The 25630-nt window shown below is 50.0% G+C and overlaps 1 protein-coding gene across 2 annotated transcripts; it reads left to right on the plus strand.

Moving 5' to 3' along the window:
* Positions 1-48: 48 nt before the first annotated feature.
* Positions 49-23970, plus strand: LOC112241766 (bifunctional apoptosis regulator). Of its 2 annotated transcripts, none has more exons than XM_042316715.1 (10): positions 49-366; positions 2058-2387; positions 5518-5616; positions 8579-8678; positions 14034-14203; positions 14642-14786; positions 19261-19443; positions 21407-21603; positions 23406-23644; positions 23734-23970. In XM_042316715.1, exons 2-9 carry the CDS (start codon positions 2065-2067, stop codon positions 23596-23598), a joined length of 1410 nt encoding a protein of 469 aa, XP_042172649.1. In that variant the 5' UTR covers positions 49-366; positions 2058-2064; the 3' UTR covers positions 23599-23644; positions 23734-23970. The 2 variants fall into 2 exon arrangements, with proteins under 2 accessions (XP_042172649.1, XP_042172650.1); XM_042316716.1 differs by having other exon boundaries at positions 23406-23614.
* The last annotated feature ends 1660 nt before the right edge of the window (positions 23971-25630 follow it).

The following is a 25630-nucleotide window of genomic DNA, read 5'->3' on the forward strand; positions in this document are numbered from 1 at the left end:
CCGAGTTTCCAGTTGTTTTTGAACGCATCATTTCCCTATAGCGAGTCTGTGGGTGTATTCATTACGCGGATTCCGCATCAAAAGCTCTCGTCTGTTGCAAAACGTTTAGTAACGGAAACCTTTCACTCCAAACGGAAAACATTTTGCAACAAAAAAATAAATAAATTATTTTAGGTCCCTCCCCGTCGGCTCTGTTTGCTTCCGCGTAATGAATATAGGGCAAGAAAGAAGTGAAATGAGAAGCTGTTCAGCTACCCGTCTGACTGCTATGAGCTAGCCAGCATCATCAAAACTAACTTTGGAAAAGCATCTCTTCGGCAGTGATGTGATTTTCCCTGCTTGGTTGCAACGGCCGTTATTCCCGAGGTAGGAAACTATAAAGATGACACAAATGTTGTTTTTAATGCCAAACGGTAGCTATAACGTTAGCACAATTATGTGGGAGTTTGCCACTGACTAGCTAACTAGTTAGCAGCTAATGTTAGATACAGTGATTTGGTTAAGAATTAGCTAACTAAAATAATGATTGTTTTTATTGAATGGCTAGCCATAATATGAGAGAACCTGTATGAACCTCTCTTTCCCAGGAACAGGTTTCCCCGTCGGTATAAGTTGATCTGAGGAGTTGACAAGGACGCATTTGTTGCAGTGTTCATTTGAGTTACTTCCTGTTTACTAACTCATTTAGTTAGCCAAACTGCATGTCTGGCAAAACGTCAGGTACTACTCCATTTAAGGAGACTATAAAAGTGGGTTCCTGTTATTAGCTATAAAATACATTGTCAGAACTCAAAGCCAGTTATTCTGTAATATTTTAACATTATTTCGTCCCAAATGGCAACCTATTCCCTAGTATAGTGAGTGTACATATGTCGACCATGACCCATAGGGCTATGGAGGAGTGTCTATGCTATGGACCCTGGGCTCTGGTCAAAAGTAGTCGTTGTGATATTTCTTGTTTTTTTTCCCCCTCCTTTTGGATTGTGTGTATTGCTCAATATTACTGCACTGTTGGCGCTAGAAAGATGTGCATTTTGCTGCACCTGCGATAACATTGAACATCTGTGTAAAGGACCAATACACTTTGATTTGTGGTAATAAGTTGCCATTTGGGGTCTCACACAGTTCATAGTTTTGTCTCTCTCCCTCTTTCTGTTTGTCTCTCTCTCTGTCTTTCTCTCTCTCTCTCTGTCTCTCTCTCTGTCTCTCTCTCTCTCTCTCTCTCTCTCTCTCTCTCTGTCTCTCTCTCTCTCTCTCTCTGTCTCTCTCTCTTTCTCTCTCTCTCTCTCTCTCTCTCTCTCTCTCTCTCTCTATTCAATTCAAGGGCTCTACTGGCACGGGAAACACATGTTAATATTGCCAAAGCAAATGGAGTAGATAATTAACAATAACAGTGAACATTACACTCACAGAGGTTCCAAAATAATCAAGACATTTCAAATATCATATTATGTAGATATACAATATAGTGTTGTAAGGAAGTTTTTTTGTAAGGAAGTTTTTTTACAACCCATATTCTGTTTCTTGCTCTTTCTCTCGCGCTCTCCTCTGACCCCCTCTTTGGTTCTCTCTCTCCTCTGACCCCCTCTTTGGTTCTCTCTCTCCTCTGACCCCCTCTTTGGTTCTCTCTCTCCTCTGACCCCCTCTTTGGTTCTCTCTCTCCTCTGACCCCCTCTTTGGTTCTCTCTCTCCTCTGTCCCCCCTCTCACTTATTCTTTGGTTCTCTCTCTCTGACCCCCTCTGTCCCCCTCTCACTTATTCTTTGGTTCTCTCTCTCCTCTGACCCCCCCCTCTCACTTATTCTTTGGTTCTCTCTCTCCTCTGACCCCCTCTTTGTCCCCTCTCACCCCCTTTTGGTTCTCTCTCTCCTTATTCTTTGGTTCTCTCTCTCCTCTGACCCCCCCCTCTCTCTCTCTCCTCTGACCCCCTCTTTGGTTCTCTCTCCTCTGACCCCCTCTCACTTATTCTTTGGTTCTCTCTCTGTCCCCCTCTGACCCCCTCTTTGGTTCTCTCCCTCTGACCCCCTCTCACTTATTCTTTGGTTCTCTCTCCTCCAGACCCCAGATGATCCAGCAGATAGAGGGGGATGCCGCTGCTGCCCCCGCCCCCAACCCTCTCTCCGATCTCTCCTCCCCCCTAACCCCTCCTGTGACCTCTGACCCCCCTCCCTCTCCGTACCCCCGGCCCTCTGCCAGCCCCTCCATCAGCGAAGACCAGTTTGGGTGCCACTGTTGCTACGATGTCCTGGTCAACCCGACAACATTGAACTGTGGTCACAGCTTCTGCCGCCACTGCCTGGCTCTCTGGTGGGAGTCGAGTAGGAAGACTGAGTGCCCTGAATGCAGGGAGAAGTGGGAGGGCTTCCCCAAAGTCAACATCCTGCTGAGGTAAGGTACTACATCCTGCTGAGGTAAGGTACATGAACTTAACGTACTGGTACTACTCTCTAGACCTCACCATATTATCACCATACTTGGGTGCCCATACCATATGTATTGCAATTCTATATAGAATTGTGACAATCGTAGATCTCCAGGAAGAGGGTTGGACTGAACGTACAGGACAGTAGATCTCCAGGAAGTGGGTTGGGCTGAACGTACAGGACAGTAGATCTCCAGGAAGAGGGTTGGGCAGACCTGGGCTACAGTCAGTGGTAGGCAGGGTATCAGCGTGGTAGATCAGTAGTAGTAGTAGTGGGTTGGGCAGACCTGGGCTACAGTCAGTGGTAGGCAGGGTATCAGCGTGGTAGATCAGTAGTAGTAGTGGGTTGGGCAGACCTGGGCTACAGTCAGTGGTAGGCAGGGTATCAGCGTGGTAGATCAGTAGTAGTAGTGGGTTGGGCAGACCTGGGCTACAGTCAGTGGTAGGCAGGGTATCAGCGTGGTAGATCAGTAGTAGTAGTGGGTTGGGCAGACCTGGGCTACAGTCAGTGGTAGGCAGGGTATCAGCGTGGTAGATCAGTAGTAGTAGTGGGTTGGGCAGACCTGGGCTACAGTCAGTGGTAGGCAGGGTCAGCGTGGTAGGCAGTAGTAGTAGTGGGTTGGGCAGACCTGGGCTACAGTCAGTGGTAGGAGGGTATCAGCGTGGTAGTCAGTAGTAGTAGTGGGTTGGGCAGACCTGGGCTACAGTCAGTGGTAGGCAGGGTATCAGCGTGGTAGATCAGTAGTAGTAGTGGGTTGGGCAGACCTGGGCTACAGTCAGTGGTAGGCAGGGTATCAGCGTGGTAGATCAGTAGTAGTAGTGGGTTGGGCAGACCTGGGCTACAGTCAGTGGTAGGCAGGGTATCAGCGTGGTAGATCAGTAGTAGTAGTGGGTTGGGCAGACCTGGGCTACAGTCAGTGGTAGGCAGGGTATCAGCGTGGTAGATCAGTAGTAGTAGTGGGTTGGGCAGACCTGGGCTACAGTCAGTGGTAGGCAGGGTATCAGCGTGGTAGATCAGTAGTAGTAGTGGGTTGGGCAGACCTGGGCTACAGTCAGTGGTAGGCAGGGTATCAGCGTGGTAGATCAGTAGTAGTAGTGGGTTGGGCAGACCTGGGCTACAGTCAGTGGTAGGCAGGGTATCAGCGTGGTAGATCAGTAGTAGTAGTGGGTTGGGCAGACCTGGGCTACAGTCAGTGGTAGGCAGGGTATCAGCGTGGTAGATCAGTAGTAGTAGTGGGTTGGGCAGACCTGGGCTACAGTCAGTGGTAGGCAGGGTATCAGCGTGGTAGATCAGTAGTAGTGGGTTGGGCAGACCTGGGCTACAGTCAGTGGTAGGCAGGGTATCAGCGTGGTAGATCAGTAGTAGTAGTGGGTTGGGCAGACCTGGGCTACAGTCAGTGGTAGGCAGGGTATCAGCTCCATGTCTTACCAGCTCCAAGGCCAAAAATCCATCCATGTAAACATGGACAATTTATTTGATAGACTTCTTCATCCCATTAACCTGATTTTTAACCCTCTCTCATCCCCTCCTCTCTCCATCCTCTACCCCTCTCTCATCCCCTCCTCTCTCCATCCTCTACCCCCTCTCTCTCTACCCCCTCTAGTCCCCTGGGCCCTCTCCATCCTCTAGGCAGGGTATCAGTGTGGTAGATCAGTAGTCCCCTGGGCAGACCTGGGCTCCCCCTCTCTCTCCCCCTCCTCTCTCCATCCTCTACCCCCTCTCTCATCCCCTCCTCTCTCCATCCTCTACCAGCTCTCAAAAATCCATCCATCCCCCATCTTTATCCCTCCTCTCTCCATCCTCTAACCTGATTCTCTCTCCCCCTCTCTCATCCCCTCCTCTCTCCATCCTCTACCCCCTCTCATCCCCTCCTCTCTCCATCCTCTCCCTCCATCCTCTACCCCTCTCCCCCTCTCTCATCCTCTATCCCCCTCCTCTCTCCATCCTCTACCCCTCTCTCATCCCCTCCTCTCCCCTCCCTCTCCATCCTCTACCCCTCTCTCATCCCCCCCATCCTCCCCTCTCCATCCTCATCCCCTCCTCTCTCCATACCCCCTCTCATCCCCTCCTCTCCCCATCCCTACCCCTCTCTCATCCCTCTCCACCCCCTCTCTCTCTCCTCCCTACCCCTCTCCATCCTCTACCCCTCTCTCATCCCCTCCTCTCTCCATCCTCTACCCCTCTCTCATCCCCTCCTCTCTCCATCCTCTACCCCTCTCTCTCCCTCCTCTCTCCACCCTCTACCCCTCTCTCTCCCACCCTTCCCTTCTCTCTCTCTGAAATTTGAATTTTATTTTAGGAATAAGGCCTGTTTTTATTTTGAAGCCAGAAGGAGTCTAGTATCAGCTACATTTATGCCTTTACTAGACTATGGGGATATTTTATATATGAATGCTTCCGCTCAGTGTTTGAGATGAATTTACACTCTTTACCATGGCACTTTGAGATTTATTTTAAACTGCAAAACCCTTACGCACCACTGCACTTTGTATACCAGGGTTGGCTGGCCTTCTCTAGTCACTCGTAGGCTCAGTCACTGGTATACTTTATTTAATAAGCCATTTGGGTTTACTACCTTTTTATTTGGGCATTTTTATTGTTCAGAAATGTGGTGGGTCGTCTCTTCGTTCGCTGGACTTTATCCTGCTAACTGTTCCAAATGTCCGAACTGAATTTGGTAAAAGGGCTTTTATGTCCTCTGCGCCATCGTCTTGGAACGCCTTACAAAATAGTTTTAAACTGGAAGAACTTGTCCCGATTGGTGTTTTTAAATCACTGATGAAGGATTTTGAGGCTGATTCCCTGACCTGTCAATGTTTTTAATTAGCTGTTTTATACTCTTGTGAATTCTATGGTTTTTACTAGATTACTTGTAGTTTTTCATGTTGTCTGTCTGTCTAATTTTTTTGTAATGACTTGGTGCTGCCTATCTTGGCCAGGGTGCTCTTGAAAAATATATTTTAATCTCAATGATCCCTTCCTGGTTATAAAGATTAAATTTAAAAAATAATTAATTAATAAAATCTCGCTCATCCCCTCCTCTCTCCCTCCTCTACCCCTCTCCCTACTTTCTACCCGCCCCCTCCCTCTTTCAGAGATGCAGTAGAGCGGTTGTTCTCAGAGGTGGTGGGTAGGAGGAGAGCAGAGATCCAGGGGAACCCCAAGATCTCCCAGAGCCTGCTGGCCTTTCAGAGGTACCATACTAACACACTCAGAGCCTGCAGGCTCTATCAGAGGTACCATACTAACACACTCAGAGCCTGCTGGCTCTATCAGAGGTACCATACTAACACACTCAGAGCCTGCTGGCTCTATCAGAGGTACCATACTAACACACTCAGAGCCTGCTGGCTCTATCAGAGGTACCATACTAACACACTCAGAGCCTGCTGGCCTATTTGAGATTGCTCAAAGTAGCCACCCTTTGCCTTGTTGACAGCTTTGCACACTCTTGGCATTCTCTCAACCAGCTTCATGAGGTAGTCACCTGGAAGGCATTTCAATTAACAGGTGTGCCTTGTTAAAAGTTAATTTGTGGAATTTCTTTCCTAAGCCAAGTGTGCAGGGCTGTCTTTGGGGCAAGGGGTGGCTACTTTGAAGAATCTCAAATATAAAATATATTTTCATTTAACACTTTTCTGGTTACTACATGATTCCATATGTGTTATTTCATAGTTTCGATGTCTTCACTGTTATTCTACAATGTAGAAAATAGTTTTAAAAAATAAAGAAAACCCCTTGAATGAGTAGGTGTGTCCAAACTTTTGACTGGTACTGTACATATACATACAGTGCCTTCGGAAAGTATTCAGACCCCTTGACTTTTTCCACATTTTGTTATGTTACAGCCTTAATCTAAAATTGATTAAATTGTTTATTTTCCTCATTAATTTATTATTAAAAAACTATCACATTTATGTACGTTTTCAGACCCTTTACTTTGGCAGCGATGACAGCCTCGAGTCTTCTTGGGTATGACGCTACAAGCTTGGTACACCTGTATTTGGGGAGTTTCTCCCATTCTTCTCTGGAGATCCTCTCAAGCTCTGTCAGATAGGATGGGGAGTGTCGCTGCTCCAGAGATGTTCGATCGGGTTCAAGTCCGGTCTCTGGCAGGGCCACTCAAGGACATCGAGACTTGTCCAAAAGCCACTCCTGTGTTGTCTTGGCTGTGTGCTTTAGGGTCTTTGTCCCTTTGGAAGGTGAACCTTTGCCCCAGTCTGACAACCTGCTCCAGAGCGCTCAGGATTTCATCAAGGATCTCTCTGTACTTTGCTCCGTTCATCTTTGCCTTGATCCTGACTAGTCTCTCTGCCGCTGAAAAACAGCACCATGCTTCACCATAGGGATGGTGCCAGGTTTCCTCCAGACATGATGCTTGGTATTTAGGCCAAGGAGTTGGTTTCATCAGACCAAAGATTCATGTTTCATCAGGTCTGAGAGTCTTTAGGTGCCTTTTGGTAAAACGTCAAGCGGGCTGTCATGTTCCTTTTACTGAGGAGTGGCTTCCATCTGGCCACTCTGCCATAAAGTCCTGATTGGTGGAGTGCTGCAGAGATGGTTGTCCTTCTGGAAGGTTCTCCCATCTCCACAGAGGAACTCTGGAGCTCTGTCAGAGTGACCATCAGGTTCTTGGTCACCTCCCTGACTAAGGCCCTTCTCCCGATTGCTCAGTTTGGCCGTGCGGCCAGCGCTAGGAAGACTCTTGGTGGTTCCAAACGTCCTTCATTTAAGAATGATGGAGGCCACTGTGTTCTTAGGGACCTTCAATGCTGCAGACATGTTTTTGTAACCTTCCTGAAATCTGTGCCTCAATGCAATCCTGTCTCTGAGCTCTAAGGACAATTCCTTTGACCTCATGGCTTGGTTTTTGCTCTGACATGCACTGTCAACTGTGGGACTTTATACAGACAGGTGTGTACCTTTCCAAATCATGTCCAATCAATTGATATCACCACAGGTAGACTCCAATCAAGTTGTAGAAACATCTCAAGAATGATCAATGGAAACAGGATGCACCAGAGCTCAATTTTGAGTCTCACAGCAAAGGGTCTGAATACTTATGTAAATAAGGTATTTCAGTTTTTTTATTTTTTTATTTTTTATTTATTTTTTTGCAAACATTTCTAAACCTATTTTAGCTTTGTCATTATGGGGTATTGTGATGTCATTATGGGGTATTGTGATGTCATTATGGGGTATTGTGATGTCACTATGGGGTATTGTGATGTCACTATGGGGTATTGTGTGTAGATTGATGAGGAACATATTTTATTTAATCCCTTTTAGAATAAGGCTGTAACATAACAATGTAGGAAAAGGGAAGGGGTCTGAATACTTTCTGAATGCACCGTATCTACAGAAGCATGTGGACACCCCTTCAAATGAGTGGATTCGGATATTTCAGCCACACCCGTTGCTGACAGGTGTATAAAATTGAGCGTAGAGCCTTTGCAGTCTCCATAGAAAAAAACATTGAGTAGAATGGCCTTACCGAAGAGCTCTGACTTTCAACGTGGCACCTGTCATAGGATGCCACCTTTGTAGACGCGAAGTGGTAGGCCACACAAGCTCACAGAACGGGACCGCCGAGAGCTGAAGCACATAAATCCTCTGTCCTCGGTTGCAACACTCTCGACAGAGTTACAAAATGCCTCTGGAAGCAACGTCAACACAGGAGCTTCATGATGTGGGTTTCCGTGGCCGAGCAGCCGCACACAAGCCTAAGATCACCATACGCAATGCCAAGCGTCGGCTGGAATGGTATAAAGCTCGCCAGTCATTGGAGCAGTGGAAACGCGTTCTCTGGAGTGACGAATCACGCTTCGCCATCTGGCAGTCCCACAGATGAGTCTGGGTTTGGCAGATGCCAGGTTAACACTACAGACCCCAACGCATAGTGCCAACTGTAAAGTTTGATTGAGGAATAATGGTCTGTTTTTCATGGTTCGGGCTCCTTAGTTCCAGCGAAGGGAAATCTCAACGCTACAGCATACAATGACATTCTAGACGATTCTGTGCTTCCAACTTTGTGGCAACAGCTTGGGGAAGGTCCTTTCCTGTTTCAGCATGACAATGCCCCCCGTGCACAAAGCGAGGTCTGTGTGTAACCTGTCTGTCTGTCTGTCTGTCTGTCTGTGTGTAACCTGTCTGTAGGTATGGTGATCAGGCAGCCAGAGGAATCCCCAAGACCAGTCCTGGTAGAGGAGCAGGAGGGTTCTTCTCTGGAGTTCTCACTGCCCTCACCTGTGTCGCGGTAAGAGAGAGGGAGGGGGTTTGATGGGGAGAGGTCAATGGGAAGGAGTCAGAGGGGGACCTGGGGAGAGGTCAGCGAGGGTGACCTGGGGAGAGGTCAGCGAGGGTGACCTGGGGAGAGGTCAGCGAGGGTGACCTGGGGAGAGGTCAGCGAGGGTGACCTGGGGAGAGGTCAACAGGAAGGAGCCAGTAGTGTGTGTGGGACAGGAATGATTGTAGTGTGTGGGGGGACAGGAATGATTGTAGTGTGTGGGGGGGACAGGAATGATTGTAGTGTGTGTGGGGGGGACAGGAATGGTGTGTGTGGGGGGGACAGGAATGATTGTAGTGTGTGTGTGACAGGGGGGGACAGGAATGATTGTAGTGTGTGGGGGGGACAGGAATGATTGTAGTGTGTGTGGGGGGACAGGAATGATTGTAGTGTGTGTGGGGGGACAGGAATGATTGTAGTGTGTGTGGGGGGGGACAGGAATGATTTGTGTGTGGGGGGACAGGAATGATTGTGTGTGTGGGGGGACAGGAATGATTGTAGTGTGTGTGGGGGGGGGACAGGAATGATTGTAGTGTGTGTGGGGGGACAGGAATGATTGACAGGAATGATGTGGGGACAGGAATGATTGTAGTGTGTGTGGGGGGACAGGAATGATTGTAGTGTGTGTGGGGGGGACAGGAATGATTGTAGTGTGTGTGGGGGGGACAGGAATGATTGTAGTGTGTGTGGGGGGACAGGAATGATTGTAGTGGGACAGGAATGATTGTGTGTGTGGGGGGACAGGAATTGATTGTAGGTGTGTGTGTGGGGGACAGGAATGATTGATTGGGGGACAGGAATGATTGTGTGTGGGGGGACAGGAATGATTGTAGTGTGTGTGTGGGGGACAGGAATGATTGATTGTAGTGTGTGTGGGGGGACAGGAAATGATTGTAGGAATGTGTGTGTGTGTGGGGGACAGGAATGATTGTAGTGTGTGTGTGGGGGACAGGAATGATTGTAGTGTGTGGGGGGACAGGGGAACAGGAATGATTGTAGTGTGTGTGGGGGGGGGGAACAGGAATGATTGTAGTGTGTGTGGGGGAACAGGAATGATTGTAGTGTGTGTGTGTGGGGGGACAGGAATGATTAGTGTGGGGGGACAGGAATGATTGTGTGTGTGGGGGGGACAGGAATGATTGTAGTGTGTGTGGGGGGACAGGAATGATTGTAGTGTGTGTGTGGGGGACAGGAATGATTGTAGTGTGTGGACAGGGGGGTGGGGGGGGACAGGAATGAGGAATGACTGTAGTGTGTGGACAGGGGGGGGGGACAGGAATGATTGTAGTGTGTGTGGGGGACAGGAATGTGTAGTGTGTGTGGGGGACAGGAAATGATGATTGTGTGTGTGTGGGGGACAGGAATGATTGTAGTGTGTGTGGGGGGACAGGAATGATTGTAGTGTGTGTGGGGGACAGGAATGATTGTAGTGTGTAGTGTGTGGGGGGACAGGAATGATTGTAGTGTGTGGGGGGGGGGTACAGGAATGATTGTATGTGTGTGTGTGTGGGGGGGACAGGAATGATTGTAGTGTGTGACAGGAATGATTGGGTGTGGGGGACAGGAATGATTGTAGTGTGTGATTGGGGTACAGGAATGATTGTAGTGTGTGTGGGGGTACAGGAATGATTGTAGTGTGTGTGTGTGTGGGGGGACAGGAATGATTGTATTGTGATTGTGTGTGTGGGGGTACAGGAATGATTGATTGGGGGTACAGGAATGATTGTAGTGTGTGGGGGGTACAGGAATGATTGTAGTGTGTGTAGTGTGTGGGGGTACAGGAATGATTGTAGTGTGTGGGGTACAGGAATGGGGGTACAGGAATGATTGTAGTGTGTGTGTGTGGGGGTACAGGGGGGGTACAGGAATGATTGTAGTGTGTGACAGGAATGATTGGGGGTACAGGAATGATTGTAGTGTGTGTGTGGGGGGTACAGGAATGATTGTAGTGTGTGTGTGGGGGACAGGAATGATTGTAGTGTGTGTGTGGGGGTACAGGAATGATTGTAGTGTGTGTGTGTGGGGGACAGGAATGATTGTAGTGTGTGTGGGGGGGACAGGAATGATTTGTAGTGTGTGTGTGTGTGGGGGACAGGAATGATTGTAGTGTGTGTGTGGGGGGGGGGGTACAGGAATGATTGTAGTGTGTGTGGGGGGACAGGAATGATTGTAGTGTGTGTGTGTGGGGAGGACAGGAATGATTGTAGTGTGTGTGTGGGGACAGGAATGATTGTAGTGTGTGTGTGGGGGACAGGAATGATTGTAGTGTGTGTGTGTGGGGGACAGGAATTGATTGTAGTGTGTGTGTGTGTGGGGGACAGGAATGATTGTAGTGTGTGTGGGGGGACAGGAATGATTGTAGTGTGTGTGTGTGGGGGGGGACAGGAATGATTGTAGTGTGTGTGTGTGTGTGGGGGACAGGAATGATTGTAGTGTGTGTGTGTGTGGGGGACAGGAATGATTGTGTGTGTGTGTGTGTGGGGGACAGGAATGATTGTAGGTGTGTGTGTGTGTGGGGGGACAGGAATGATTGTAGTGTGTGTGTGTGGGGGACAGGAATGATTGTAGTGTGTGTGTGTGTGGGGGGACAGGAATGATTGTAGTGTGTGTGGGGGACAGGAATGATTGTAGTGTGTGTGGGGGGACAGGAATGATTGTAGTGTGTGTGTGTCAGCTTACTTTTGTCAATGTGTTGCAGAAAGGGTCACAGTGTGTGTGGTGGGGTGGATGGGGGGTGGTGTTGAAGGGTCACAGTGTGTGTGGTGGGGTGGATGGGGGGTGAAGGGTCACAGTGTGTGTGGTTTTGTCTATTTGTTCTGTCCATGTGGCAGTAAGAGAGCAACGTCTGTGTATATCTTTTCGCGTGGCAGTCCTGCCTGTCTGCCTGCCTGTCTGCCTGTCTGTCTGCCTGTCTGTCTGCCTGTCTGTCTGCCTGTCTGCCTGCCTGTCTGCCTGCCTGTCTGTCTGTCTGCCTGTCTGTCTGCCTGTCTGTCTGCCTGTCTGTCTGCCTGTCTGTCTGCCTGTCTGCCTGCCTGTCTGTCTGTCTGTGTCTTTATTTGAATGACAGTCTGAATGCTTCATGTTAATATGTGGGAATTAACTTTCTGTCTCGTCTGTCTGTCTCCTACCATATCTCTAGTCCTATTCTATGCCTGTCTGTCTGTCTAACCTCTAGTCCTATTCTATGTCTGTCTAACCTCTAGTCCTATTCTATGTCTGTCTGTCTCCTACCATATCTCTAGTCCTATTCTATGTCTGTCTGTCTCCTACCGTATCTCTAGTCCTATTCTATGTCTGTCTAACCTCTAGTCCTATTCTATGTCTGTCTAACCTCTAGTCCTATTCTATGTCTGTCTGTCTCCTACCGTCTCTCTAGTCCTATTCTATGCCTGTCTAACCTCTAGTCCTATTCTATGTCTGTCTAACCTCTAGTCCTATTCTATGTCTGTCTGTCTCCTACCGTATCTCTAGTCCTATTCTATGCCTGTCTAACCTCTAGTCCTATTCTATGTCTGTCTAACCTCTAGTCCTATTCTATGTCTGTCTAACCTCTAGTCCTATTCTATGCCTGTCTGTCTCCTACCGTCTCTCTAGTCCTATTCTATGTCTGTCTAACCTCTAGTCCTATTCTATGTCTGTCTGTCTCCTACCGTATCTCTAGTCCTATTCTATGTCTGTCTAACCTCTAGTCCTATTCTATGTCTGTCTAACCTCTAGTCCTATTCTATGTCTGTCTGTCTCCTACCGTATCTCTAGTCCTATTCTATGTCTGTCTGTCTCCTACTGTATCTCTAGTCCTATTCTATGCCTGTCTGTCTCCTACCGTCTCACCTCTAGTCCTATTCTATGTCTGTCCGTCTCACCTCTATGCCCGTCTCACCTCTATGCCCGTCTCACCTCTAGTCCTATTCTATGCCTGTCTGTCTCCTACCGTCTCACCTCGTCTCACGTCTCACCTATGCCCGTCTCACCTCTATGCCCGTCTCACCTCTATGCCCGTCTCTCACCTCTATGCCCGTCTCACCTCTATGCCCGTCTCACCTCTATGCCCGTCTCACCTCTATGCCCGTCTCACCTCTATGCCCGTCTCACACCTGTCTGTAACCTGACCTCTCTCCTCTCATCTCTCCTCTCCGTCTCTCTCCTCTCTCCTACCCGTCTCTCCTCCCTCCTACCCGTCTCTCCTACCCGTCTCCCCTCACTCCTACCTGTCTCTCCCCTCTCTCCTACCCATCTCTCTTCTCTCCTACCCATCTCTCTTCTCTCCTACCCATCTCTCCTTCTCTCCTACCCATCTCTCCTCTCTCCTACCCATCTCTTCCCTCTCCTACCTGTCTCCCCTCTTTCCTACCGGTCTCTCTTCTCTCCCCTACCCGTCTCTCCTACCCGTCTCTCCTCTCTCCTACCCATCTCTTCCCTCTCCTACCTGTCTCCCCTCTTTCCTACCCGTCTCTCCTCTCTCCTACCTGTCTCTCCTCTCTCCTACCCATCTCTCCTCTCTCCTACCCATCTCTCCTACCTGTCTCTCCTCTCTCCTACCCATCTCTCCTCTCTCCTACCCATCTCTCCTACCCATCTCTCCTCTCTCCTACCCATCTCTCCTACCCATCTCTCCTCTCTATCTCTCCCCATCTCTCCTACCCCTCTCTCCTCTCCTACCCATCTCTCCTACCTCTCTCTCTCTCTCCTACCCATCTCTCCTACCTCTCTCTCTCCTACCCATCTCTCCTACCTCTCTCTACCCTCTCTCCTCCTACCCACCTCTCCTACCTGTCTCTCCTCTCTCCTACCTGTCTCTCCCCCTCCTACCCATCTCTACTACCTGTCTATCCTCTCTCCTACCCATCTCTCCTACCCGTCTCTCCTCTCTCCTACCCGTCTCTCCTCTCTCCTACCCGTCTCTCCTACCCATCTCTCCTTCTCCTACCCATCTCTTCTACCTGTCTCTCCTCTCTGCTACCCGTCTCTCCTCTCTCCTACCCATCTCTCCTACCTGTCTCTCCTCTCTCCTACCCATCTCTCCTACCTGTCTCTCCTCTCTCCTACCCATCTCTCCTACCTGTCTCTCCTCTCTCCTACCCATCTCTCCTACCTGTCTCTCCTCTCTCCTACCCATCTCTCCTACCGTCTCTCCTCTCTCCTAGCCATCTCTCCTACCCATCTCTCCTCTCTCCTACCCATCTCTCCTCTCTGCTACCCATCCTTCCTACCCGTCTCACCTTTCTCATACTGTCTACCTCTCTCCTACCTGTCTCACGTCTCTCCTATCTGTGTGTCTCTCCTACCTGTCTCACGTCTCTCCTATCTGTGTGTCTCTCCTACCAGGTGATGTTTCTGGTGTACCACTGGTCCAGTGGAGATGGGGTCCATGACCTCTTGGTCAGTAAGCCTGTGTCAAAATGGACGCCGGAGGAGGTTCTGTTCTGGTTGGAACACCTTGGGGCTTGGACCTCTGTCTATAAAGAACCCTTCCTACAGGAGAACGTTAACGGACGGTGAGGAATGTTTAACAGTTTGTGGTATGTTTGTAGTACGGTTCTGTTCTGGTTGGAACGCCTTGGGCCCTGGACCTCTCTGTCTCTCTCTCTCTCCCTCGCTCTCCCTCGCTCTCCCTCGCTCTCTGTTGCTCTCTGTTGCTCTCTGTCGCTCTCTGTCGCTCTCTGTCGCTCTCTGTCTCTCTCTGTCGCTCTCTCTGTCGCTCTCTCTGTCTCTCTGTCGCTCTCTCTGTCTCTCTGTCGCTCTCTCTGTTGCTGTCTCTGTCTCTGTCTCTCTCTCTCCCTCTCTCGCTCCCTCTCCCTCTCTGTCTCCTCGCTGGCACGCTCGCTCGCTTTCTTTCATGGTCAGGTTATTGTCGATGTTAGGTAGTGATGAGTTAACATGGAGAACTATAGTTCTGTCCTGGTTATTTAATGGTTTTATGATATATCTCTCAGGTTATTGTTGATGCTCGGTGATGAGGAGCTGACCAGAGCTCCCTATAACATAGACAACCAGGCCCATAGGAGAGCGATGATGGCTGAACTGGAGAGGATCAAGGAACTGGGGGTCAAGCCACCTCAGAACCTCTGGGAGTACAAGGTGACAGAACCCAGAAATACTACTTATTATATATCAACTTAGAAACTGCCTGGGTCAAGCCACCTCAGAACCTCTGGGAGTACAAGGTGACAGAACCCAGAAATACTACTTATTATATATCAACTTAGAAACTGCCTGGGTCAAGCCACCTCTGAACCTCTGGGAGTTGAGGGGCAAAACAACAAATTTTCACCTTGTCAGCTCGGGGGATCCAATCTTGCAACCTTACAGTTAACTAGTCCAACGCAATTAACGACCTGCCTGTTACGCGAATGCAGTAAGCCAAGGTAAGTTGCTAGCTAGCATTAAACTTATCTTATATAGAAACAATCATAATCACTAGTTAACTACACATGGTTGATGATATTACTAGATATTATCTAGCGTGCCCTGCGTTGCATATAATCTGACTGAGCACACAAGTATCTAAGTATCTGACTGAGCACACAAGTATCTAAGTATCTGACTGAGCACACAAGTATCTAAGTATCTGACTGAGCACACAAGTATCTAAGTATCTGACTGAGCACACAAGTATCTAAGTATCTGACTGAGCACACAAGTATCTAAGTATCTGACTGAGCACACAAGTATCTAAGTATCTGACTGAGCACACAAGTATCTAAGTATCTGACTGAGCACACAAGTATCTAAGTATCTGACTGAGCACACAAGTATCTAAGTATCTGACTGAGCACACAGTATCTAAGTATCTGACTGAGCACACAAGTATCTAAGTATCTGACTGAGCACACAAGTATCTAAGTATCTGACTGAGCACACAAGTATCTAAGTATCTGACTGAGCACACAAGTATCTAAGTATCTGACTGAGCACACAAGTATCTAAGTATCTGACTGAGCGGTGGTAGGCAGAAGCAGGCGCGTAAACATTCATTCAAACAGCACTTTCTTGCGTTTTGCCAGCAGCTCTTCGTTGTGCGTCAAGCATTGCGCTGTTTATGACTTCAAGCCTATCAACTCCCGAAATGAGGCTCGTGTAACCGAAGTGAAATGGCTAGCTAGTTAGCGCGCGCTAATTGTCGTTGTGTTGCTGGTTCGAGCCCAGGGAGGAGCGAGGAGAGGGACGGAAGCTATACTGTTACACTGGCAATACTAAAGTACCTATAAGAACATCCAATTGTCAAAGGTTAATGAAATACAAATGGTATAGAGGGAAATAGTCCTATAATTCCTATAATAACTACAACCTAAAACTTCCTAACTGAGAATATTGAAGACTCATGTTAAAAAGAACCACCAGCTTTCATATGTTCTCATGTTCTGAGCAAGGAACTTAAACGTTAGCTTTCTTACATGGCACATATTGCGCTTTTACTTTCTTCTCCAACACTTTGTTTTTGCATTATTTAAACCAAATTGAACATGTTTCATTATTTATTTGAGGCTAAATTGATTTTATTGATGTATTATATAAAGTTAAAATAAGTGTTCATTCATTATTGTTGTAATTGTCATTATTACAAATAAATGTTAAAAGAATCGTCCGATTAATTGGTATCGGCGTTGAAAAATCATAATCGGTCGACCTCTACTGTTGACGCACCCTTTAATAAGTACTTTATATGCTCTGGTTGAAGTACGCCCGTTAAGATATGCTCATCATTTGTTAAGTCATTTAGGGTTTAATGGTGGTTTGAACTGTCTCCCTCTCTCTGTCTTACCTCTCTCCTCTCTCCCTCTGTCTACCTCGCTCCTCTCTCCCTCTACCTCGCTCCTCTCTCCCTCTGTCTACCTCGCTCCTCTCTCCCTCTGTCTACCTCGCTCCTCTCTCCCTCTGTCTACCTCGCTCCTCTCTCCCTCTGTCTACCTCGCTCCTCTCTCCCTCTGTCTACCTCGCTCCTCTCTCCCTCTGTCTCTCCTCGCTCCTCTCTCCCTCTGTCTACCTCGCTCCTCTCTCCCTCTGTCTACCTCGCTCCTCTCTCCCTCTGTCTACCTCGCTCCTCTCTCCCTCTGTCTACCTCGCTCCTCTCTCCCTCTGTCTACCTCGCTCCTCTCTCCCTCTGTCTACCTCGCTCCTCTCTCCCTCTGTCTACCTCGCTCCTCTCTCCCTCTGTCTACCTCGCTCCTCTCTCCCTCTGTCTACCTCGCTCCTCTCTCCCTCTGTCTACCTCGCTCCTCTCTCCCTCTGTCTACCTCGCTCCTCTCTCCCTCTGTCTCTCGCTCCTCTCTCCTCTGTCTACCTCGCTCCCCTCTGTCTCCCTCTGTCTACCCCTCTCCCTCTCTCCTCTCTCCCTCTGTCTACCTCTCTCCCTCCTCTCTCCTCTCCCTCTGTCTACCCCTCTCCTCTCTCCCTCTGTCTACCTCTGTCTACCCCTCTCTCCCTCTGTCTACCCTCCTCCTCCCTCTGTCTACCCCTCTCTCTCCCTCTGCTCCTCTCTCCCTCTGTCTACCTCTCTCCTCTCTCCCTCTGTCTACCTCGCTCCTCTCTCCCTCTGTCTACCTCGCTCCTCTCTCTCCCTCTGTCTACCTCTCTCCTCTCTCCCTCTGTCTACCTCGCTCCTCTCTCCCTCTGTCTACCTCTCTCCTCTCTCCCTCTGTCTACCTCGCTCCTCTCTCCCTCTGTCTACCCTCTCCTCTCTCCCTCTGTCTACCTCTCTCTCTCCCTCTCCCTCTGTCTACCTCTCTCCTCTCTCCCTCTGTCTACCTCTCTCCTCTCTCCCTCTGTCTCCCTCTCCTCTCTCCCTCTGTCTACCCTCTGTCTACCCCTCTCTCCCTCTGTCTACCTCTGTCTCCTCTCTCCCTCTGTCTACCTCTCTCTCCTCTCTCCCTCTGTCTACCCTCTCCTCTCTCCCTCTGTCTACCTCTCTCCTCTCTCCCTCTGTCCCTCCCCTCTCCTCTCTCCCTCTGTCTACCTCGCTCCTCTCTCCCTCTGTCTACCTCTCTCCTCTCTCCCTCTGTCTACCCTCTCTCCTCTCTCCTCTGTCTGTCTCCCTCTGTCTACCCTCTCCTCTCCCTCTGTCTACCACTCTCCTCTCTCCCTCTGTCTACCCTCTCCTCTCTCCCTCTGTCTACCTCTCTGTCTACCTCTCTCTCTCCCTCTGTCTACCTCTCTCCCCTCTCTCCCTCTGTCTACCTCTCTCTCCCTCTCTCCCTCTGTCTCCCTCGCTCTCTCTCTCCCTCTGTCTCTCCCTCTGTCTCCTCTCTCCCTCTGTCTCCCTCTGTCTACCTCTCTCCCTCTGTCTACCTCTCTCCTCTCTCCCTCTGTCTACCTCTCCCTCTGTCTCTCTCTCCTCTGTCTACCTCTCTCCTCTCTCCCTCTGTCTACCTCTCTCCTCTCTCCCTCTGTCTACCCCTCTCCTCTCTACCCCTCTGTCTACCTCTCTCTCTCTCTCCCTCTGTCTACCCTTCTCTCTCTTCCCTGTCTACCTCCCTCTCTCCCTCTGTCTACCTCTCTCCTCTCCTGTCTCCCTCTCTCCTCTCTCCCTCTGTCTACCCTCTCCTCTCTCCCTCTGTCTACCCCTCTCCCTCTCTCCCTCTGTCTACCCTCTCCTGTCTCTCCTCTCTGTCTACCCCTCTCCTCTCTCCCTCTGTCTACCCCCTCTCTCCTCTGTCTGTCTCTCCCTCTGTCTGCCCCCTCTCTCCTCTGTCTCTCCTCTCTCCCTCTGTCTACCCCTCTCCTCTCTCCCTCTGTCTACCCCTCTCCTCTCTCCCTCTGTCTACCTCTCTCCTCTCTCCCTCTGTCTACCTCTCCTCTCTCCCTCTGTCTACCCCTCTCCTCTCTCCCTCTGTCTACCCCTCTCCTCTCTCCCTCTGTCTCTCCCTCTCCTCTCTCCCTCTGTCTACCTCTCTCCCTCTGTCTACCTCTCTCCTGTCTCCCTCTGTCTCCCTCTGTCTCTACCTCTCTCCCTCTGTCTGTCTACCTCTCTCCCTCTGTCTCCCTCTCTCCCTCCTCTGTCTACCTCTCTCCCTCTGTCTACCTCTCTCCCTCTGTCTCCTCTCTCCCTCTGTCTACCTCTCTCCCTCTGTCTCCTCTCTCCCTCTGTCTACCTCTCTCCTCTCTCCCTCTGTCTACCTCTCTCTCTCTGTCTACCTCTCTCCCTCTGTCTACCTCTCTCCCTCTGTCTACCTCTCTCCCTCTGTCTACCTCTCTCCCTCTGTCTACCCCTCTCCTCTCTCCCTCTCCTCTCTCCCACCATCTACCCCTCTCCTCTCTCCCTCTGTCTACCCCTCCTCTCTCCCTCTGTCTACCCCTCTCCTGTCTCCCACCCCTCCCTCTCTCCCTCTGTCTCTCCCCTCTGTCTACCCCTCCTGTCTACCCCTCTCCTCTCCCTCTGTCTACCCCTCTCCTCTCTCCCTCTGTCCTCCTCTCTCTCCCTGTCTCTCCTCTCCTCTGTCTACCCCTCTCCTCTCTCCCCTCTGTCTACCCCTCTACCCCTCTCCTCTCTCCCTCTGTCTACCCCTCTCCTGTCTACCCCTCTCCTCTCTCCCACCGTCTCTCAACCCCCCACCAGGCTGTGAATGCAGGTAAATCTCTGTTCCTGCTCTATGCTTTGAAGAGTTCTCCTCGCCTCACCATCCTCTACCTCTACCTCTTCGACTACTCCGAAACCTTCCTCCCCTTCCTGCACACCTGCTGCCCCGCCCTCTCACGCACCAGCGAGCCAATGGAGGACAGCCTCCCCCTCAACCACCAGGTACCATTGGACGGCTCAACTGTCATGTAGGATTGTATTTATTTGATAAATAAAGGTAGGCGTGTCGGTACGACTCCAGCCATAGACGACAACTAGATGTAGACTACTGTAGATGTAGTCTGGTCATAGACAACTAGACGTAGACTACTGTAGATGTAGTCAGTATGTCTGGCCATAGACAACTAGATGTAGACTACTGTAGATGTAGTCTGGCCATAGACGACAACTAGATGTAGACTACTGTAGATGTAGTCAGTATGTCTGGTCATAGACAACTAGACGTAGACTACTGTAGATGTAGTCTGGTCATAGACAACTAGACGTAGACTACTGTAGATGTAGTCAGTATGTCTGGCCATAGACAACTAGACGTAGACTACTGTAGATGTAGTCTGGCCATAGACAACTAGACGTAGACTACTGTAGATATAGTCTGGTCATAGACAACTAGACGTAGACTACTGTAGATGTAGTCAGTATGTCTGGTCATAGACAACTAGACGTAGACTACTGTAGATGTAGTCAGTATGTCTGGTCATAGACAACTAGACGTAGACTACTGTAGATGTAGTCTGGCCATAGACAACTAGACGTAGACTACTGTAGATATAGTCTGGTCATAGACAACTAGACATAGACTACTGTAGATGTAGTCAGTATGTCTGGTCATAGACAACTAGATGTAGACTACTATAGATGTAGTCTGGCCATAGACAACTAGACGTAGACTACTGTAGATGTAGTCTGGTCATAGACAACTAGATGTAGACTACTGTAGATGTAGTCTGGCCATAGACAACTAGACGTAGACTACTGTAGATGTAGTCAGTATGTCTGGCCATAGACAACTAGACGTAGACTACTGTAGATGTAGTCTGGTCATAGACAACTAGATGTAGACTACTGTAGATGTAGTCTGGTCATAGACAACTAGACGTAGACTACTGTAGATGTAGTCAGTATGTCTGGTCATAGACAACTAGACGTAGACTACTGTAGATGTAGTCTGGTCATAGACAACTAGATGTAGACTACTGTAGATGTAGTCTGGTCATAGACAACTAGATGTAGACTACTGTAGATGTAGTCTGGTCATAGACAACTAGATGTAGACTACTGTAGATGTAGTCAGTATGTCTGGCCATAGACAACTAGATGTAGACTACTGTAGATGTAGTCTGGTCATAGACAAATAGATGTAGACTACTGTAGATGTAGTCTGGTCATAGACAACTAGATGTAGACTACTGTAGATGTAGTCTGGTCATAAACAACTAGATGTAGACTACTGTAGATGTAGTCTGGTCATAGACAACTAGATGTAGACTACTGTAGATGTAGTCTGGTCATAGACAACTAGACGTAGACTACTGTAGATGTAGTCTGGTCATAGACAACTAGACGTAGACTACTGTAGATGTAGTCTGGTCATAGACAACTAGACGTAGACTACTGTAGATGTAGTCTGGTCATAGACAACTAGACGTAGACTACTGTAGATGTAGTCTGGTCATAGACAACTAGACGTAGACTACTGTAGATGTAGTCTGGTCATAGACAACTAGACGTAGACTACTGTAGATAAAGTCTGGTCATACTGACGATATTGGTATATCTCCCTCCACCCCCCTCTCTCTCTCCCTCCACCCCCCCTCTCTCTCTCCCTCCACCCCCCTCTCTCTCCCCCCCCCCTCTCTCTCCCTCCACCCCCCTCCTCCTCTCCCCCCTCTCCCCTCCCCCACCCCCCTCTCTCTCCCTCCCCACCCCTCCTCTCCCCCCACCTCTCTCCCTCCCCTCCCACCCCCCTCTCTCTCTCCCTCCACCCCTCTCTCTCTCTCCCTCCACCCCTCTCCCCCTCCACCCCCTCTCTCTCTCCCTCCACCCCTCTCTCCCTCCCTCCCCCCCCCCTCTCTCTCTCCCTCCACCCCCTCTCCCCCCCACCCCCCTCTCTCTCTCCCTCCAGGGCCACCCCAGCTGGCGCCAGTGGGCGGAGTTCCTAGTTAAGTACCTCCTCCTTCCGTACCAGCTGATCGCTGAGTTTGCCTGGGATTGGCTGTCGGTTCACTACTGGACGTCACGGTTCATCATCGTCAACGCGATGCTGCTGTCTGTGCTGGAGGGCTGTGTCCTGTGGAGGTTCTATAACCGAGCTGAGATCAGGTACCGTGTGTGTGTCTCTCTCTGTCCGTCTCACTGTCTCTGTCTATCCCAGTCACACCAACTTTCTCTCTGTCCGTCTCACTGTCTCCGTCCCCGTCACACCAACTTTCTCTCTGTCCGTCTCACTGTCTCCGTCCCCGTCACACCAACTTTCTCTCTGTCCGTCTCACTGTCTCCGTCCCCGTCACACCAACTTTCTCTCTGTCCGTCTCACCGTCTCCGTCCCCGTCACACCAACTTTCTCTCTGTCCGTCTCACCGTCTCCGTCACACCAAATTTCTCTCTCTTTCTTTCATTCTCTCTAATCCTCTCTCATACTTTACCCTGAATTGTCCACCCCTCTTTCTGTCCCTCTCACACTTATCCCTACCTCTCTCCTCATCCCTCACTACATCTCTCTCTCCTCATCCCTCACTACATCATCTCTCTCCTCATCCCTCACTACATCCTCTCCTCCCCTCATCTCTCTCTCTTCCCTCTCTCTCCTCATCTCATCCCTCACTACTCTCTTTCTCATCTCATCCCTCACTACCTCTCTCATCCCCTCACTACCCTCTCTCCCCCTCATCTCATCCCCCACTACCTCTCTCCCCCTCATCTCATCTCTTTCTTTCATCTCATCTCCCTCACTACCTCTCTCTCTCCCCCTCATCTCATCCCTCACTACCTCTCTCCCCCTCATCTCATCCCTCACTACCTCGTTCTCTCTCTCCACCCATCTCATCCCTCACCACCTCTCTCTCCCTCCACCCATCTCATCCCTCACCACCTCTCTCTCTCTCCCCCTCATCTCATCCCTCACTACCCCTCTCTCTCCTCATCTCATCCCTCACTACCCCCTCTCTCTCTCCTCATCTCATCCCTCACTACCCCTCTCTCTCTCCTCATCTCATCCCTCACTACCTCTCTCTCCTCCTCATCTCATCTCATCCCTCACTCACTACCCTCTCTCTCTCCTCATCCCTCACTACCCCTCTCTCTCTCCTCATCCCTCACTACCCCTCTCTCTCTCCTCATCCCTCACTACCCCTCTCTCTCTCCTCATCCCTCACTACCCCTCTCTCTCTCATCCCTCACTACCCCCTCTCTCATCCCTCACTACCCCTCTCTCTCATCTCATCCCTCACTACCCCTCTCTCTCCTCATCTCATCCCTCACTACCCCTCTCTCTCTCCTCATCCCTCATACCCCCTCATCCCTACCCCTCTCTCTCTCCTCATCTCATCCCTCACTACCTCTCTCTCTCTCCCCCTCATCTCATCCCCACTACCTCTCTCTCTCCCCCTCATCTCATCCCTCACTACCTCTCTCTCCCCCTCATCTTATCCCTCACTACCTCTCTCTCCCCCTCATCTCATCCCTCACTACACCTCTCTCTCTCTCTCTCTCCTCATCTCATCCCTCACTACCCCTCTCTCCCCTCATCTCATCCCTCTCTCCCCTCTCATCCCTCATCTCATCCCTCACTACCCCCCTCTCCCCCTCATCTCATCCCTCACTACCCCCTCTCTCCACCCATCCCCTCTCCCCCCTCTCATCCCTCACCCCCCCACCCCCTCTCCCCTCATCCCTCCCTCTCTCTCCACCATCTCTGCATAGTTAGTTGTTTAATGTAATGAAGTCTCCCTCTCCCCTCCCAGGAGTCTACCTCATCCCTCACTACCCCTCTCTCTCCCCCCTTACCTCATCCCTCACTACCATACTTATCACTACTTATCCCTCACTCCAGGAGTCTCCCTCTCTCTCCACCATCTGCATAGTTAGTTGTTTAATGTAATGAAGTCTCCCTCTCCCCCCTCCAGGAGTCTCCCTCAGAAGATGTGGGGTCACCTGTGGAGGATGTCCTCCCAGGGTTTTGCCTTCGCCCTGTTCTGGCCAGTGGTCCCTCAGTTTGTGTGTAACTGTCTGTTCTACTGGGCTCTGTATTTCAACCCCATCATCAACATAGACCTGGTGGTGCAGCAGCTAATGCATCCAGACACACGAGGGCCGTGAAGGACTGGCTCCCTACGTAGTGCACTACTTCTGAGTCCCTATGGGGGTAGTGCACTACTTCTGAGTCCCTATGGGGGTAGTGCACTACTTCTGAGTCCCTATGGGGGTAGTGCACTACTTCTGAGTCCCTATGGGGTAGTGCACTACTTCTGAGTCCCTATGGGGGTGGTGCACTACTTCTGAGTCCCTATGGGGGTGGTGCACTACTTCTGAGTCCCTATGGGGTAGTGCACTACTTCTGAGTCCCTATGGGGGTAGTGCACTACTTCTGAGTCCCTATGGGGGTAGTGCACTACTTCTGAGTCCCTATGGGGGTAGTGCACTACTTCTGAGTCCCTATGGGGTGGTGCACTACTTCTGAGTCCCTATGGGGTAGTGCACTACTTCTGAGTCCCTATGGGGGTAGTGCACTACTTCTGAGTCCCTATGGGGGTAGTGCACTACTTCTGAGTCCCTATGGGGGTAGTGCACTACTTCTGAGTCCCTATGGGGGGGTGAGTGGGGGTAGTGCACTACTTCTGAGTCCCTATGGGGGTAGTGCACTACTTCTGAGTCCCCCTATGGGGTAGTGCACTACTTCTGAGTCCCTATGGGGGTAGTGCACTACTTCTGAGTCCCTATGGGGTAGTGCCTATGAGGGGGTAGTGCACTACTTCTGAGTCCCCACTACTTCTGAGTCCCTATGGGGGTAGTGCACTACTTCTGAGTCCCTATGGGGGTAGTGCACTACTTCTGAGTCCCTATGGGGGTAGTGCACTACTTCTGAGTCCCTATGGGGGTAGTGCACTACTTCTGAGTCCCTATGGGGGTAGTGCACTACTTCTGAGTCCCTATGGGGGTAGTGCACTACTTCTGAGTCCCTATGGGGGTAGTGCACTACTTCTGAGTCCCTATGGGGGTAGTGCACTACTTCTGAGTCCCTATGGGGGTAGTGCACTACGGTGAAAAGGAGTGCACTATATTGGGAATAGGTACATAAGAGCCATGAGTGAGGAGGTACCGTTTAAACAAAAATGTGTCTTTTAAATGGCCCCCTATTCCCTTTATAGTGCACTACCCATAGGGACTCTGGTCAAAAGTAGTGCACTATGTAGGGAATAGGGTGCCAAGTGCCATAAATAAGGAGATACTATGGCCTGCCTCCCAAATGGCTCCCTATGGGGCCCACTGTAAAGGGAATATAATGCCAGTGTAGCCCACAGTATCATAGCAACAGGATGGATGCCAGTGTAGCCCACAGTATCATAGCAACAGGAAGGATGCCAGCGTAGCCCACAGTTTCATAGCAACAGGAAGGATGCCAGCGTAGCCCACAGTTTCATAGCAACAGGATGGATGCCAGTGTAGCCCACAGTTTCATAGCAACAGGATGGATGCCAGTGTAGCCCACAGTTTCATAGTAACAGGATGGATGCCAGTGTAGCCCACAGTTTCATAGCAACAGGATGGATGCCAGTGTAGCCCACAGTTTCATAGTAACATGATGGATGCCAGTGTAGCCCACAGTTTCATAGCAACAGGATGGATGCCAGTGTAGACCACAGTATCATAGCAACAGGATGGATGCCAGCGTAGCCCCCAGTATCATAGCAACGGGAAGGATGCCAGCGTAGCCCGCAGTATCATAGCAACAGGCAGCCATCTGTGAGCCAGACAAACCAATGTCTTAATGTGTGTGTGTCTCAAAAGGCTCACTATTCCCTATATTATAGTGAACTACTTTTGACCAGGGTCCGTAGAAAGCCCCATAGAGCTCTGGTCAACAGCAGTGCACTATATAGGGAATGGGTTACCATTGGAGACGCAGACCAAGTTCTGTATAATATTGGATGGTTTCTCCTAATGTCTTAATTAAAGTGGTATGTTTAAGCAATAAGGCCAGAGGGGGTGTGGTATATGGCCAATAAGGCCAGAGGGGGTGTGGTATATGGCCAATAAGGCCAGAGGGGGTGTGGTATATGGCCAATAAGGCCAGAGGGGGTGTGGTATATGGCCAATAAGGCCAGAGGGGGTGTGGTATATGGCCAATAAG

This window comes from Oncorhynchus tshawytscha, unplaced genomic scaffold (genome assembly GCF_018296145.1).
Source record: "Oncorhynchus tshawytscha isolate Ot180627B unplaced genomic scaffold, Otsh_v2.0 Un_scaffold_7692_pilon_pilon, whole genome shotgun sequence".
NCBI classification, from domain to species: domain Eukaryota; kingdom Metazoa; phylum Chordata; class Actinopteri; order Salmoniformes; family Salmonidae; genus Oncorhynchus; species Oncorhynchus tshawytscha.

What these genes read in the sequence shown, in the direction of transcription:
- LOC112241766 (XM_042316715.1), top strand. Translation starts at nt 2,065, where the DNA reads ATGATCCAGCAGATAGAGGGGGATGCCGCTGCTGCCCCCGCCCCCAAC. An exon ending in AGAACCTCTGGGAGTACAAG is followed by an intron (nt 14,787 to 19,260) that starts GTGACAGAACCC and finishes ACCCCCCACCAG; the next exon opens with GCTGTGAATGCAGGTAAATC. An exon ending in GCCTCCCCCTCAACCACCAG is followed by an intron (nt 19,444 to 21,406) that starts GTACCATTGGAC and finishes CTCTCCCTCCAG; the next exon opens with GGCCACCCCAGCTGGCGCCA.